At 37.3% G+C, this 17800-nt stretch overlaps 2 protein-coding genes across 2 annotated transcripts in view; both read left to right on the top strand.

Moving 5' to 3' along the window:
• ATG10 (autophagy related 10) overlaps nucleotides 1–17800 on the top strand; it is a 302663-nt gene that overhangs the window by 261645 nt on the left and 23218 nt on the right. The window contains exons 11-15 of the mRNA XM_082458279.1: nucleotides 2281–2321; nucleotides 2563–2624; nucleotides 6207–7033; nucleotides 8153–8187; nucleotides 9501–9551. The gene's annotated coding sequence lies outside the window, so the exon portion shown is untranslated. The remainder of the gene's footprint in view (nucleotides 1–2280; nucleotides 2322–2562; nucleotides 2625–6206; nucleotides 7034–8152; nucleotides 8188–9500; nucleotides 9552–17800) is intronic.
• Nucleotides 1–17800, top strand: part of LOC309657011 (V-type proton ATPase subunit S1-like protein) — a 53763-nt gene that overhangs the window by 12745 nt on the left and 23218 nt on the right. The window contains 5 exon segments of the mRNA XM_082453990.1: nucleotides 2275–2321; nucleotides 2563–2624; nucleotides 4158–4372; nucleotides 9501–9551; nucleotides 15315–15555. Of these exon segments, the coding sequence (XP_082310116.1) occupies nucleotides 2275–2321; nucleotides 2563–2624; nucleotides 4158–4372; nucleotides 9501–9551; nucleotides 15315–15555 (616 nt within the window).

The raw sequence follows: 17800 nt of genomic DNA, 5'->3' as shown, positions 1-17800 counted from the left end.
ATCAGGGAAATGAAAATTAAAACTACAATGAGATAGCAACCCACACCCATTAGAATGGCTACAATTAAGCAGACTGACAATACCAAATGTTATAAGGATGTGGAGCTACAGGAAAGCTCACATGCTGAAACTGATTGGCAGTTTAAAAGTTAAACAAACTTATACATTATGACTCAGCCATTCTACTTTGGGTATGTATTCAAGAGAAACAAAAACATATTCCACAAAACCCCATAAATGTCCACCAGTGGGTTCATAGACAAAATGTGGTATATCCATACAATGAAATATTTCTCAGTAATAAAAAGGAATGAAATATTGATACATGTAATAACGTCAGTGAATTTTAGTCATCATAAATCTGAAAGAATCCAAGCACCAAAGAATATATGTTATATGCTTCTATTTATAATTGGAGAAGATACAAACTAATCTAAAGTGACAGAAAGTAAGTCTGTAGTTGCCTGTGGCTGAGGTGGAGGAAACATCTCTTCACTGCAAAAGTGCCTGAGGAAACTTCTGTGGGATGTAAATGTTCTGTATCTTTATTGTGGCAGTGTGTCATAGGTATATGTCTATGCCCAAATCCATCAAATTGTACACATTGAATGGATTAATGCAGTTTACTGTACTTAAATTATATGTCAATAGAGCTGATAAAGTGAAAAAATAATTGCATGCATATATGAATTTATTAACAGCATCTAGTAGACATTATAGTTATCAATTTATCATCTTAAGAACGTCTCACTAGCTGTTAGAGGTTGTATTACAAGGAGAATGGTGCATTTAATTTGTAATTGGTTCCATATAATTAAGTCTAAAGCATTTCATTATAATATAGATTTAGTAACTCTTTATCCAAAATTATGTTTTGCGTATAGATAATAATGTGTAATATATATATTTCTCTAATTGTAAAAATGTTGAGTTTATATGATAGTTATATATATAGATCTTGGATAGGAGTCTCTAAATATAGAATTTAATCTGCATTCTCATATATTACAGGTACAACTTATGAAAAATTAAAAATATGCAATAAACTAAAAATTTTTATGACATGACACAATTGGAGATTTAAACTGATGTGATATTTAATATTAAAGAATTATTAATATTTTCTAGATATAACTGGGCTGTTACTTTTTAAAGTCCTTATCTTTTAGAAATACATACCTAAATAGATATAATTTCTGATATTTTCTTCATAATAATACCAGAGTGGGGAAGTGGGTGGGCACATAGGTAAAACAAGATTGGTTATGACTTGATAATTACTAAAGCTGGATGATGGGCACAGGTACTTGGGGAGGGTGAAGGAGCTTATATTTTTCTGTTTAAATTTGTATATGTTTGCAATATTCCACGATAAAAAGATGTATATATCTTCTAACATAGCAATTTCACTTCTAGGAATTTATCTTAAGGAACTTCTCAGGAGTATGAACAAATAATCCATGATAATGTTCAATGTAGTATTGTTTATTAATTGGAAACAACTTAAATACTTAGTAGGTTTTTAGTTAAATAAATTAATACATTTGTATGATGTAATACCACATGGAATTCAAAATTATGTCAGAAAAATATGTAATAACGTGGGAAATATTTGTGATATATTTTTAAGTAAAAAAAATTACATGCTTTAAAACAGGATGTTTATAAAAATCTGTTTAAATGATATAAAAAATAAATTATATTTGTGTGTAGGGTGTGTATGCATGTATGTAGCGTGAAACCTGGAAGGATATATTATTATAATTTATATCTTCATAATTTTCAGAAATACCTTTTTGGCAATAGAGTCTGTCTTTTAAATAAAAAGGGTTGAATACTTTTGCTTTAATATGTTGACAGTACAATGTGGGATAAAATTTCACTGTAAAATATTTTATTATGTTTAATTATTTGGTTATTTGATTTATTATTTGGTTATTATTTATTTTTGGTTAAACCTCAGTGTCTAGCATACTGCTTGGCACATAGTAAACTCTCAGAGTAGATTGTTTATTCAATGAATGAACATTAGGGTTGATATTTAAAAATTTTTTCTACTTTAAAGTTTTCAGTCTTTTCCTTATTTTCTTTGAAGAACATATATAGTATTACTTTTTAAATCAGAAATTCACTATTCAAAAGTGAACAGTTTTGACAGGCTAAGGTTCTGCTCCTCTACTCTGAGATGTAATAAACCAAAATGTCTTTAAAATTACATATAAAATCTAAAATGTAGATATTTGTTCAGCATCTTTTTATTTTTGTTTCTTCTAGTTTCAGCTCTCCAACATCTTCAAATAAAGAAGTGGTTATGAACAATGGTAAGACTTGTAATTTCCCTTATGATTCCTTGGGGGGTTGAGGAAGGGTTCTGTCTGTGATGGGCTTCCCTGAACACCAGTACTGGCACCAGCAGTCTGATGTGAAAATCTCTTAAACTACAGTATTCTAAATTATGAGCCAAAAGAGACTTAAGCCTGTGCTTAGCATATTATTGTCACTCAATTACATTAATAAATATATGACACTTAGCCTTTGTACTCATATCATTTTATTTGACAGATCAACAGAATAATGGAGGTATGAAACCAGTGCAGGATTTGACAACAATACCAATCACACAGGTATGAACATGTTAGGAAACTAGATTGTATCATAAAAAAAAGTAAACACATTTCAATCAGGTCAGAGCCACTGTGAAAATATAAGTAATAATTCTATTAATAACTAACATTCTTGAACTTTGGGTGAGGAAATGTATTATGGTAATCTTATAGTTGAGAAAACACTAAAGTTTCACTTGCTGTCATATACAGTATTTTCATTACAATATTCAGTTTTACTTTTGTTGCTTTCCAGATAGGATCACTATAGTAACAGTTTATCTTTGGTTACTGGTAAACTTGGGTTGCTGCTGCCTGTTCAATTTCTCTTTTATCTCTGTTTACACTGGAGTAATTGGTATGGAATAGTTGCTCTAGATAAGTGGATCTTCTTTCGGATAGAGACCTGCCCTTATGATCTCCAGAGTGACATACTGAAGTGCATTGTCTTGGGCTTCCTGGAAATCTGCAAAGGTTTCATAAGATGTAGAATAAGGTTAGAATTGCTAGTTTCTAGTTTGCTAGTTTATGTATATTAAATGACCTGGAACTACACTCTCCAAGACAGTAGACACTAGCCACATGCCGCTATTTAAATTTAAATTCAAATTGGATAATGTTAAGTAAAATTAAAAATTAAGCTCCTCAATTGTACTGGCTACATTTCCAGTGCATAATAGCCAATATCACAGGAAGTTCTGTTGGACATTAATGGTCTGGGGAATTACGCTTGATTTTCAGAAACCTTTTGTTTTCTTTGTTTAACATATTAATGAATTTATTTAAAGTTCTGAATTATTTGGGTTCTTATGATATTATTTTTTGAAAAGATTACCACCATTAGTTTCAAGGCACGGTGGATTTTTTAAAAAATTTAATAGACTTTTTTTTTTAGTAGTTTTAGGTTTACAGAAAAAATTGACCACAAGTACAGAATATTCCCATATACCTCTCCAGTCTGCAGCCTCCACCCCTGCTAATTTCCCCTGTATTTAAAATCTTTCATTAGTGTGATGCATTTGTTAAAACTGATAATCCACTAGATACATTATTAACTAAAGTCCATAGTTTACATTAGCATTCATTCTTCGTCTCGCACATTTTATGAGTTTTAACAAATGTATAATGATATCTATCTACTATTACAGTATTATACAGACTAGTAGTTTCACGGCCCTAAAAATCTGGTGCACTCCACCTATTTATCCCCTCTTCCTCCCCCAGCATGGTGACTGGTGACTTTTTAAAGTCATTATTGCTAATATTATTACTTTCAAAGTTGGTTTTTGGTTTGTTTGTCTTTATAATTTGTTCCTTTACATTTTTGGTGCTTTGTGGAACTGGGTTCATGTGCCTTTCAGGTACACCTATCATTTTTAGGCTTGATAGGTCCACCCATCTTTTCCCCGCAATAGCATGGACTCTGGAGCTAGTAGAGTTTCAACAGGTTTTGAATTGGCTCTTTTACTTCCAAGAAGCCTTTTGTACCATGGATACAAATTCATATCTTAAATTTCATTTGTTTGGTTAATTAGGCTCTCAACTACAATCTGAGCAGACAAAGATTTAGAAAAAGAACCTTGGAATGCATTCAGTCGTCATAGCCCGGTTAATGTCTCCGTGGATGGAATTCCCTGCATTCTCTTTTGGGCCAAAAGAATAACAATTAAATTTAAGAATCAGACCTGGCTGGACCTTACAGATGAAGCCATTGGCCAGAAGGCAATAGTGGGCGCTGGCAACTCAAATTGCAGTGAAGGAAGTGCCATGTAAGTTGACTGCTTTGCTGGAGCAAACCCTTGGGGCGAGTGTAGCCTATTAACTGGGTGGTCCAGTTTTCTGTCATTTCGGAAAGTAGAAGTAGGCTCCTTTGTACATGACCCTGACCTACATTTCTGAGGAAATGTCTAACGTCTAAAATGAAAGAACAAGTCAAGTCAGAAATTAATTTTTTTTATTTCTTATTTTTTTTCCCAGGAATTTTCTTCTGAACACTTTAGCTAATTGTTATAATACTTTGTGGAAGTTCAGGATTCTGAAAATCAAGTTTCCCAAACTTGTTCTGAAAAAGAGAAAGGATTCCAGGCTCTGTGTCAACTCCAAATGTGAGGTGTCAAACTACTTTTGTCCCAGCAGGAAGGAAATTGCATATCGGTGAGCAGAGTCATACATATTCTAATGGGTGAAACAAAGAAAGCTGACTCCATCTAGCCAGGGCAGATATTTGACTCTAGGAAGTGTTCTGAAGTTATGGAACATTGCCTGTTTGCAAATGTGCAAGGGTACCTTTGAATGGCCAAATTTCAGAGAATTCTTTAGGACATGTAAAAAATGATTAGAATAATTATTTTTGACTTGAGATAAGCAGATTAAACAACTATCCCTTTCGAAGAGGAAGTCAATTTCCAGTGCCTTTCTCTGCTTTTCAGCCATCCCAGCAAATATTTTTTGCTTGTATTTGTTTTGGTCCAGAGGAAGGAAGTCTGGCATGTCCCACTTGCTTTCTATAAAGCTCCTTGCTTTCAACATTTGTTGGCATAATGGAGGCTTTTGGAAGATGCTCTGCATTTGTTCTGGCCTGGTTTAGATGGGCAGAATGCTTTGTATAAACCATAACATGATCTGTGTTTGTGTGTGTGTGTGTGTTTCTCTGTATTATTCTTATATACTTTGGTGGAAACACTTTTTTATTTCTGAACTTTACTTCTCATTTAAAAATTCTTGATGATGGGTAAAAAATGGATTATATTCATGTATGCTTACAAGTTACATTACAAGTTTTAGTAAGTATCTTGCTATTCAGAATGACTATCTCTTATCAGAGAGCTAGGGAATTGTAAGCAAAATCCAGAGTCCTCCCGGATTTGTTTATTCTGTTACAGCATAACTATCAAAGAGACTCCAGCATTGCTGAGAGCTCAGGACTTTTTCCTCAGCCTCTAATTAATTCCCTACAGTGCTCTTTATTTGTGGTCAGCTGCGGGGAGAGAGGCTGATTGCCTGGGGATAGTCTTGCCTGTCCATGGCTGACTGGCCCTGCTTGATTCCATTTATCCTGACCCCAGGGAATTTGTGGGGAAGATCAGGGCACCACAGCTTTTTGCTGGACTTGAGAAACCTTGATTATCGCTGGGAACCTAGAGACAGAAAGAATGAAAACTTAGCTTCTAGGCCCAGTTCTGCCAGTGAGCTCTGTGACTTTATAAACAGGAGCCACTCTGTTATTCCTCACAATGCTATTGCGAGTAAGTCCCTGAGTCACAGGTACAGTTATCATCGGTGTTTCAGGTGAGGAAATCAAAGCTCGTGAGGTTAGGAAACTTGCTAAGATCATACAGCCTGTATGGTAATAGAGCTGGGGTCTAAAACATCTTTAACAATGCCATTTTCCCTCCTCTCTCTTGGCCCTGTCTCATTGGGGTGTGAAAATCAAATGAGGAAATGTATGCATGAGAACTTTGCCAAGTGCTACTCAAAGTATAAGATACTAATGACAACTAGAGTAAAACAGTGTCTAGTTACCTGGTAGAGAGGCCTAAGGAACCTTTGGTTTTCATAATACACAAATTAATGATTTTTTATTTTTCTTTGTCACTGCCCAAGAATTCTAGTGGGTGAGTTCTGAGCGTGTGTCATCCACCTTTTGGAGTCCTGCTCAGGTGAGTGTGCAGGCATCCTGGAGAGCCCACCCAAGGGCCTGAGGGGGAGGCTTCAAGGGCATGAGGATGTGAGGCGTTCAAGGACCAGCTGCTGAGACTGTCCCTGACTCCTGTGAATTGCATAGATTAGTGAGATGCCTTTGTTGTGCTGGCAAGGAAATCTTACATTCAAGAACCAGAAAGGGAGTTGCGGAAAGAACAAACCCAAGCTAAGACATAACCATGTAAGGTCAAAAGCACAGATTTAAAAAAAAAATGACCATATTTTAGTGCTTGGAAACAAAATGTTCAGGGAAAGGCAAATTGTTGGCAGACAGATTTGCTACAGAAGTCTTTTTAAATAGTGAAAGCCTTACAAACAGAGCATAGTCCCAGCATCTGTGTGTATTTTGAATTTAGGCAATTAAAGTCTCAAGAATTCAGAATCTGTTTTAAACATGGGAGGGTAGGGCGCTTGGAAGAGTAAATGAAGCTCTTTTTTGAGTGACTCCCTAGGTTGTATTTCCCCTTTATGGTGCAGCATGTGGTGCAGTGCTTGGCACATAAAAAAATCTCACTGAATGATTGCTGAATTTGCTTTGTTGAAATTGGGCCTCATGTTCTTTACTCCACAGCAGAGCACGTTAACGGCTTTCATTGAAACCAGGACTGCTGGAGAAAGCTCTTGGGGCATCAGAAGCATGGAGGCCATTGAGCTGCTCCACCAGAGATTCGGGTGGGCACAGCGTGGCTTTGCTTGGAGCTTTAGTTCATTAGCCGGAGACCCAATTTGTGAGTAACTAAGCTATTCTGATTCCTTGGAAGAACTAGAGAACTTCTGTTAGAGTAAGTGACCAGTCAAATTTATAAAGTACAATCCAAGAAATGCACTTCATTTCTTTAAAGTATTTTCAGTAATTTCTAACAGATTATCAGAATATTGTTAGAGAAAAATCCTCCTGAAAACTTGCTTTACCGAGTAAATTAGCTTATAAAGTGTTTGTAAATGAGCGCTTCTAAGGTGTCTAAGCTTATATGATGTTAGGAAATAAAGATATTTCTTTTAGCGATCTTATTAATATGGTTAATATTGTAAATACTCCTTCCCTTTCTCCATAAGTAGTAGGAAGATAAACGAGCTCAGTCACTGACATTTCTATTTCTTGATAAGTGGGACCAAATTGATGAGATTATATTTGTGTGATTTTTTTCAAATTTGTAATTGGACATTTTATAACCATCTACTTTGGCTTTTTTGTTTTTATAATGTATATTGAGGTGTTATAACTTCAAGACATAATGTCACATATCAGCGTCATCCTTTATATATTTAAATTTCTCACATTTTCCCATTTCAATTGTATTTAGCTTTTCATCATTCTTATTTTTCAGCCTTATTGAAATTTAAATGAAATATAATAAACTGCACATATTTCAGGTATACAGTTTGGTCAGTTTTGACATACGTTTATACCTGTGAAACCGTCATCACAAGCAAGACAGCAAACATTTTCATCACACTCGGAAGTTTCCTTATGCCCCTTTGTAATCCATCCCTCTGCCATTCCCACCTTTCTAGGTAACCACTGTTCTGCTTCCTATTGTTATAGATTAGTTTGCATTTTCTAGAATTTTATATAACTATAATCGTATAGTGTACACTCTTTTTTAGTTTAGCTTCCTTCACTTAGTATAATGATTTTGATATTCTTCTACATTGTTGCATGTGTCAAAGGTGTATTTCTTTTTACTGATGAGTAGTAAGTATTCCTTTGTATGGATATATCACAACTTATTTATCTTGATGGAAATTTGTTTTTTCCTCCAGTTTTTAGATAACTTTCCAAATAAAGTTGCTGTAAATATTCATGTACAAGTCTTTATAGGAACATATATTTTCATTTCTCTTAGGTGAATACCTAGGACTGGAATGGCTAGATCATATGGTATGTGTATGTTTAGCTTATTAAGAAACTGCCAAATGGTTTTTTAACGTGGTTGTAGCGTTTACCTTTCTACCAGCGTTGTATGAGAGTTCCAGCTACTTCACATCCTTACCAACATTAGGTATGATCAGTGTGGGACTACAGAGAAAATATTATTATGTTTCTGTACAGTTAGCAATTTCTAAACAAATTTTGCTCGGACCTGGGTTAAAAGATAAGTCTTGGAGTTAGTAAGAGATGTACCTCCTCAGAGGAATGTGATTACATGTCAAGGAGTAATGAAGCTCAGTACCATCGAGATATTCCAGGGCTTAGAAACCCAGAGAAGCTTCTTATCGTCTCCTTGGAGACTTTATTTACCTACATGGGTATTAGACATGCACCCATTTGTTTCCTTTATGGTGAGCTGTTTGCTCCCATCCAAAGGCTAATAAAACTCATACACTTTTATTTTTCCAGGGAAAATTTCTGACACTAAGGAAGCAAATGTCTTTCTCCTTCTCTCAGGAGTTGAAGGAGGAACCACTGTCTCCTCTATGAGCTCCCAGGTTCATAATTTTAGTGTTCCTTACCTGTGTTGTAAATCCCAGTATGTGCAGGATGGCATCTGGCTTTCAGCAGGGGAAGAATTGGGCTAAAAGAGAACCAATGTGGTTATTGCTCTGGGTTAGTGATAATCTATCTCCTCTCCAGGAAATCTTGTGTTAATGTTCCAGAAAATGTGAATAAATATAGATACTAAAAGCTTAAGAGTGTTTTTTTTTTTGAAAAAAGTTTTAGCCATACCGATTACTGTACCATGGCATCTTATTGTGGTTTTATTTTATATTTGCTTGATGACTAATGATATTGACACCTTTATATGTACTTACTGGTTATTTGTATATCTTCCTTTGTGACGTGCATGTCTTTTGAACACTTTAAAGTTGGGTTGTCTCCTTATTATTGAGTTGTTCATGCTATTTCTGTATTTCAGATACAAATTCTTTGTGTATATGTGTTGTGAATATTTTCTCCCATTCTGTGACTTGCCTTTTTCATTTTCTTAACAGTATCTTTTGAAGAGCAAAAGTTTTTAAAATTTGATAAAGTGCAATTTATCAGTTTTTTCTTTTATAGTTCATACTTTTACATTTTTTCAAGAAGCTGTTTCTTACCCCAAGATTGCACAAATGTTATTTTATGTTTCTTCTATGTGTTTTATAGTTTTAGTTGTTACATTTAGACCTGTGATCCATTTGGAGGTAATTTTTGAGTATAGTGTGGAGTAAGGGTTATTCCTATTTTGATGGACTGTGTTTCTGTTTTCTAAGGTTGTCTCTGAAGTTTGGTGATGCTGAAAATCCCAGAGGTATTGATATAAGGTAGGTATGGATAGCACTTTGGAATGTCATAGGTTCAGCACTTCAGATTAGCTCCATATAATTTATTCATTCAACGTGTAAGTTATCAAGGGGCTACTGTGTGCCCAGTATTGTGACACATGAAATGCCACATTTATCTAATTACACTGAAAAGTCAGTGATGTTATGATGGGATCCTGTAGCAATGCTTTCTTTAGTTTCTACCAAAGCAACTATACTTTTTCCTTCTTCCTTTAGCGACCTAGAAAATACATGAACCTGAGAATGGGATACCTCTTTCCTCTGAGCAAAGAATAAAATATGTTTAAAGCTCCAAAACTGAGGCTCTAGTTTGAAGTTATTTTCTGTATAGCTCCTTACAACTGAGTCACACTTATCATTTAACTGTAACTAAAAATTCTCTGTTAGCTGAATTCCCCAGCAGACAATCAACATAGGCCTACATTTTTTTGTGTTTATGTATGGAATAATGCATCTGCCAACATTGGCTTATCCAAGGAGTTAGGAACTGCTCCAGGGGTGGGAAGCAATTTGAAGGCATTAAAAATTTTTTTCTTATAAAAATATAATGTTTCTTTTCGTATAGGAGCAACCCTTTTAGTGGAGATAAGCAGCTGTGTCATTAACATTTCTTGAAAAACCAGAAGGATGTGCTAGGACAGTCTTTCCTAAGCTGTGTTCTATGGAACACTTTTGCTCTGTGTAAATGCTTATAATATTTCCAGAAAAGGGGTCCTGTGTTTGAGAAAGACTGCACACCGTGTCCTCTTGGAGATTCACAGTATAAATCTGTATATTGAAGTTTCCACGAAGATGCGCTCTTAAGGAAGATTGCTTCACTTGGTGACTTTGATTAACCTAGCATTTCCTGTCTTTTTTTGTTGTTTTTGATGGTTGTTCAGCAGTTAGTTGTGATTTTGGTGTTTTCGTAAGAGGAGATGAGCTCAAGTCCTTCTACTCTGCCGTCTTGTCTCCAGTCCCCCTTTCTTTCTTTTTTTGCCTCTCACCTAGCATTTCCTGTGTTTAACCTTGAAAGCTCTTTCCTCAACATGTGCCTACATATTATGGGATACGAATGTTTCACTGGTCATAATTTAGAACATACATGCCATCATCTTTCAGAGACACTTTATAGAATCTCACAAGGTGACCAAACACGTATACATATCTGTTTGATATAGGAATGGGGAATATTTTTGATTCAAATAGCACCTTTTTAAATTTTTTTCCCTAGAGGAAAGTAGCTTTTTGATTATTATTCTTTCTGATGATAAAGCTATGTGGCTGACATTGTCAGTGTGCCTTGTCTATATCCTCTTGGGCATTTCCATTTGAGAGCACTATAGTCCACCAGCTCAACTTTTTTTAAAAAAAATGATTTATTTATTTAAAGATTTATTTATCATTTATTTATTTATTTATTTTGGCTGCGTCAGGTGTTAGTTGCAGCATGCGGGATCTTGCATTGTGGTGCGTGGGCTTCTCTCTAGTTGTGGCATGCAGGTTTTCTCTCTTTAGTTGTGGAGCACAGGTTCCAGGGTGCGTGGGCTCTGTAGTTTGCGGTACGTGGGCTGTAGTTGAGGCGTGCGAGTTCAGTAGTTGTGGCGCACGGGCTTAGTTGCTCCATGGCTTGTGGGATCTTAGTTCCCTGACCAGGGATCGAACCTGCGTCCCCTGCATTGGAAGGTGGATTCTTTACCACTGGACCCCCAGGGAAGTCCCCACCAGCTCAACTTTCAACTGCCAGCCTTTCTTTGCCTAAAAGCTTTCTCTGGCCAGAGGGGCCCACTGCCTCCCATCTGTACCCCAGCAATGACTGAAAGAAGTCTGTAAATATCCTAGCTCCCTCACCCTCAGGTGAGATAACTCAGAGGTGTGTGTCCTACGCTGTCTCCCAGGATTCCCTGTGGGCATTAAGCCCCCGTTGCCCATGGTGGAAACTTGCTTACCTCTGTCCTTTGGGGCTGCCTTCCATTCCTCTGTCATTTCTCTTCTCTCTATTCTACATACTTTTGTTTGTTTGTTTTTATTTGCAATACTTTATTTAAAAAATTTTTTAATTGAAGTATACTTCAACTATAGCTCATTCACAATGCTGTATAAGTTTTGTACAGCAAAGTGATTCAGTTATACACACACACATATATGTGTGTGTATGTATACATATATTCTTTTTTATATTCTTTTCCATTATGGTTTATTTCAGGATACTGAATATAGTTCCCTGTGCTATACAGTAGGATCTTGTTTATTTATTATATATATAGTAGTTTGTATCTGCTAATCCCAAACTCCTAATTTATCCCTCCCCACCCCTTCCCCTTTGGTAACCATAAGTTTGTTTTTTATGTCTGTAAGTCTGTTTCTGTTTTGTATCAGTTTTTAGATTCCACATACAAGTGAGCATTTGTAGAGACGTGGATGGACCTAGAGACTGTCATACAGAGTAAAGTAAGTCAGAAAGAGAAAAACAAATATCGTATATTAACACATATATGTGGAATCTAGAAAAATGGTACAGATGAACCAGTTTGCAAGGCAGAAATAGAGACACAGATGTAGAGAACAAATGTATGGACACCAAGGGGGGAAAGAGGAGGGGTGGGATGAATTGGGAGATTGGGATTGACATGTATACACTAATATGTATAAAATAGATAACTAATGAGAACCTGCTGTATAACACAGGGAATTCTACCTCACTTTGCTGTACAGTAGGAACTAACGCAACATTGTAAAACAACTGTACCCCATTTAAAAAAAAAAAAACGATAGAATACTACTCAGCCATAAAAAAGAATGAAATAATGTCATTTGCAGCAACATGGATGGACCTAGAGATTATCATACTAAGTGAAGTAAGTCAGAAAGAGAAAGACAAATGTCATATGATATTCTACATTTTTTGAATGACTAAATTCCCCAATAAATTTGGGATCACCTCCACAAAATACTTGTACTCACATCCTTGTCTCAGGGTCTGCTTCTGTAGGAGCCTTTCAAACTAAGACAAGGTTATATATATCTGTTGAAAACAGAAAGATTGGAAAATACTGAGCTATAAAAAGAAAATGAAAATCGTTCATAATCCAAACACCATTGGTCATCGCAATTAACATTTGTTTTTTCTATTTATACTTTTTTTTATTGTGGTAAAAGTTACATAACATAAAAGTTACCATTTTAAAGCGTTCACTTCTGTGGCACTTAGTACATTCACAATATTGTACAACCATCACCTCTGTGTAGTTCCAGACCATTTTATCACTCCAAAAGGAAACTCCCTACCCCTTAGCAGTCACTCCCCATTCCCCCTCCTAGCCCCTGGCAACCACCAGTCTGCTTTCTGTCTCTGGATTTGCCTGTTCTGGACATTTCATATAAATGGGATCATACAACATATGACCTTTTATGTCTGACTTTTCCAACGTATCCTTTTAAAAGAGCAACTTGGAAGGGCAGGGACAGAAGTAGGCACTGTGCTGCTCCATCCACTTCCCTCCCTCCCTCCCTCTCCTCGTTTAACAACAGGCACCTGTGTGATTGCCAGGGGCTCCCCTGGGCTGCTGGAGCGCCCTTTGCCTGCATGTCCACCAGAGGGCCAGACATCCCCCAGGACAGCCCTAACCAACAGGCGTTTCCAGATATCCCAGCAGGACAGAGCCGAAGTCACCCTCCAGGGACCCTGCTGGATGCACGCCCTTACTTGTTCTCCCCTCCCTCCACCTGTTTCGCATCTTTCCTCTCCTGTCCTGGGATTTTCTTAAAAAATCACTCGCCCACAAATCCTTGCTCAGGCTCTGCTCCAGGAACCAGCACAGGTTTGAGAGGCCCGGGCAGAGGGTGTCATGTCCTCCAGGCCCATGGGCATGCCATTCCTGCCCTCAAGTGGGCCAAGAGACACAGAACCAAAGACACTGTGGGCTGGACAGCTGTTTGGCAAAACGACCTGGTGTTTTCACCAGGAAGGATTTCTTCGAGCTGTTCTGTTGGTGCATTAATGTTCCCATCTCACTGAGGCTGTGTCAGAACAGCCTCAATCTCAGGCCATTATCTGAAACAGGGCTGCAAACAATGTGGCAGGCTCCACCCCAGCCCTGAGCACAACAGAAGTCACTTCCAGGGAATCCAGAGCCAGCCTGCCCTTTCTGGGAATGGCTTGTCTCTCCCATTGCCCTCTGGAACAGCTGACTCCAGAGTCCAGATCTGAGATGTCCACCACCTCCGTCCTTCTGGCCTTCAGCGTTCTCGGTGGATTGTTGCAGTGGGTGGGGGTGGCCAGGCTCAATTGCATCCCTCAAAAAACCTTTCTGTATCTGAGTCAGGAGCCCAGGGTGAGCAGGGGCTGTCCCAGATAACGTCGAGTGTTTTATAACACCAGGCCAGCACAGAGCACTCTATTTAAGCAAGCACAACCTATTTTACAGATGAGGAAAGCAAGGCCCAGTGAGGTTGTTTAACAACACTTACCATACCACTAATAAGAGCTGTATTTGTGAGAACTCTTTTGGCTGCATAAAGTCAAAAGGTAACTGATTGATTAATAGGATTGAAAGTGTTAGCTTCAGACGCTTAACTTACCTCACCAGGGCAGCATCTTTCTCCATCTCTTGGCTCTGCTGTCCTTGTGTCAGTTCCATTCTCAGGCTGGAAAGATGGTGGCCAGCTGACAGTTATCCACTTAGGCAACATAAAAGAGCTCTGTTGCTTGATAGCTATAGCACAGCTTACATCTTATTGACCCAGCCTGGGGCATATGCCTCTCTCTAAACCGATCACAGTGATTAAAGGGCTGCAATACACTGATTGGCAGGGTCCGGGAGACTTCACTGAGAGGGGAGAGGGTCAGCCCTATACACACCAAGATGCTGTTCCCAGGAGGAGCAGGAACATAACCTACGGGTGGGCAGAGCCAGGATCAAAACCCAGGCTTTCACCCTGAGCTATACTGATCTCAGCTGCTTTTTTTTTCTTTTTTCCATTTAAAAAAATTGAAATATAGTTGATTTACAATGTTGTGTTAGTTTCAGGTGTATAACAAAGTGGGTAATCATATTAACATTTTGATCTCTGTCTTTCCAGAATTTTTTTCTATGCAGTCACACATTTTTAATGAAAAAAGTGATCATGACATATGCATATTATAATTTTTTATTGCTAGAGAATATTCCATTCCAAAATGGCTAAGAGTAAGCGCTCTGGTCTCAGATGGGATTCTAAGCCCAGCTCCAGTGCGTACTCTCTGAGTAAACTTGCACAAGTTAGTTACTTAACCCCTTTGTGTCTTAGATTCCTCATCTGCAAAATGAGGATAATAATATTCTCTATCTCATGGTGTTGTAGTGAAGATTAAATAAAATATACATAAAGAATTTAGAGAGATGCTTGACACATAGTAAGAGCTATTACTTTTAGTTTTGACCATTATTTAGCTAATTCTATATTATTGTCCATTTAGTTTTTCTCAATTTTTTTGCAATAATAAAATTATTTTAATTTTAAAAAAGAAAAAATCCTCAAGCTTTTTGTGTTTTTCCTTTTGTAGGAATTTGTATTGCTCACTTTGGGGGGGCTCTCCTGTTACTTGCTTTCATTCCCACCCGTCAGGAGGCTCTTGTTCAGAACTAGAAAGTAAAAGCCTCTCTCTGAGCCAGTTCTACTACCTGACAAAAGAGGGCGCAGTTGTACTGTTCGTCAACAGTGTCCTGCATCAGCAAATGTAAAAGTGCTTTGGGGGTAATACTGTTTTATAATCATTGTCAGATTCACCCTTACCAGTTACAACAAGTTGTCCATCCAGAGCTGGTTTAGTTTGCACCGAGTCGAGGTTATTTTCAATAATTCAATTCCAGCAACTTTTAATGCAACTGGCATATTTGCTCTGTCAAGTTACTCCTACCACTGCCAACACGTCAGCAGCCTGCAGCGGTATGATGCCCTTTTGTTGCCCAGCGACACCAATGATATGTCAAGCCTGTGGGAGGTCACTTTTGTTGATTTCCAGGTAATAAACTAAAGCATATGCTCAATGCACCTGTGTGTTTGGTGCCAAAGAAATTCTGTTTGTTTGAAAACATAGATGTTTAAGGAAAAGAGAGGAGTAGATATTGTTAAAATTATATTGGTATAAATTATGTTCTTTATCTTCTAAGGTATGAAATAGAATAGGGTCAAGTATTTCCTCTTCCTGCACAGTGATCCCCCCTGCCCCCCACAAGGACTTTCTTTTATATAAAGGTTTATCTAGTCACTAATAATTATCAGTGAGGAATGCCAGCAATGTAAGCCAGAGTGAAGCTGTGGCATGAGCCCAGTGACTGACACTTCCTGGAGCAAGAGGCCCTTCTGGGGAGAGGAATTGTCAGACAATTATTTTATTTCCTTCGGGGAGAGGAGCAGTGATCCTATCAGGGCAGATAAGAAGAACATCTGAAGTGTGAGTGACAGCTTTGGCATTTAGCATAGGAATGGAACTGTCAGCCAGGGAGTCAAAAATACCCTAAAGATCCTCTTGAAAGTATTTGGGGAAAGGCATAGAGGCACAAGAAGTTCCTTTTCACCAACAGAATCTCGGGCTGAGAGACATTTGTCAACTTCCTCTGACCTGTTTACCTGTGAAAAAAGCTTAACTTGTTCTTCCAACTCGCTGAAATAGGCAGGGTTTTACATGTCCCTTTTATGGGTTCTTCCCAATCTTTTCCATATATAAATATATATTTATTCCCGTTCCCCCCAGCTTGGAGAAGTGTGGTGAGGTAGTTTGGGGTAGGGAAGGAGTTTGCATTTTGGAGTTCGAAAGACATGGTTTTTAATTACTTCTCAGCCACTTGGGCAAGTTACTCCACCCTCTCGATTTCTGACCTATCTTTATGGATGTAAAGAATTTATGGCCTAATATATATGTGGCAACACCCAGGACCGTGTCAGGCATGGATTAACAATAACTAATACTTATGAGTCCTCTTTGTGTGTTGGCCCTGTTGTAGTTATTTTACATATTTTGTCTTCAAAACTTATCATAATGCTGCAAGATAGCTGTTATTATCCCTGTTTTACAAATGAGATGACTGAAACTGATGATTACATAATTGTTCAAAGTGATATAATTGGTAACTGGTAGAGGCAGAATTTGAATTGTGGACTGGCTCCAAAGACACTTTATAATACATGTAATGTATATATCTATTTATATAACATTTATGAAGTATATATTGTATCTATTTCTCTCGCACTTTTAAAAGAGAAGTAGGTGGAAAGGGCAATGAGGAGGTAATAATGAAAACAAGGAATAATTCACACATAATCTTAACGAACAGGTGAATTGACTGATTTATATCTCTACCTTGTTCCAGAAATGACTTACAATGACTTATAGAAATACTTCAAGAAAAATAACTTTGAAAAATGGGCAAACCACTTCACACCCATTAGGTTGATTATCATAAAAAAAAAAAAATCCCCCAAACTGAAAATAACAGCTATTGCAAGGATGTGGAGAAATTAGAACCCTTGTACATTGCTGGTGGAAATGTAAAATGGTGCAGCCACTATGGAAAACAGTATGGTGGTCCCTCAAAAAATTAAACATAGAATTACCATGTGATTCAGTAATTCCACTTCCGATTATATACCTAAAAGAACTGAAAACAGACATGAACAGATATTTGCGCATCCATGTTCATAGCAGCATTATTGACAGTAGCCAAAAGATGGACATAACCCAAATGTCTATCAGTGGACGATTGAAAAACAAAATCTATCATATACATACAATGAAATATTATTTAGCCTTAGAAAGGAAGGAAATTCAGATAAATGCAACAGCATGAATGAACCTTGAGGGTATTATGCTAAGTGAAATAAACCAGACACAAAAGGACAAATATTTGTATGATTCTACTTATGAGGTACTAGAGTAGGCACATTTGAAGACAGAAAGTAGAATGGCAGTTGCTAGGGGCTGGGGAAGAGGGGACTGGAGAGGTAGTGTTTAATTGGTACAGAGTGTCAGTTTTGCAAGATGAAAAGAGTTTTGGAGATGGATGGTGGTGATGGTTGCACAATGATGTGAATGTACTTGATGCCACTGAACTGCACACCTAAAAATGGTTAAGATGGTAGATTTTATGCGTATTTTACTATAAAAAATATAAAACCAAAAATGAGCCAAGACACGGGATTAAGGAAAACAAAAGGAAGAAAAGATCAGCTAAACCACTAGTGAAGTTGGTACACAAAACCATGAGACC

The sequence above is a fragment of the Balaenoptera physalus genome, assembly GCF_965194825.1.
Source record: "Balaenoptera physalus genome assembly, chromosome: 3".
In the NCBI taxonomy this organism is placed as follows: Eukaryota; Metazoa; Chordata; class Mammalia; order Artiodactyla; family Balaenopteridae; genus Balaenoptera; species Balaenoptera physalus.
This window is presented reverse-complemented; position numbering and strand designations above follow the sequence as displayed.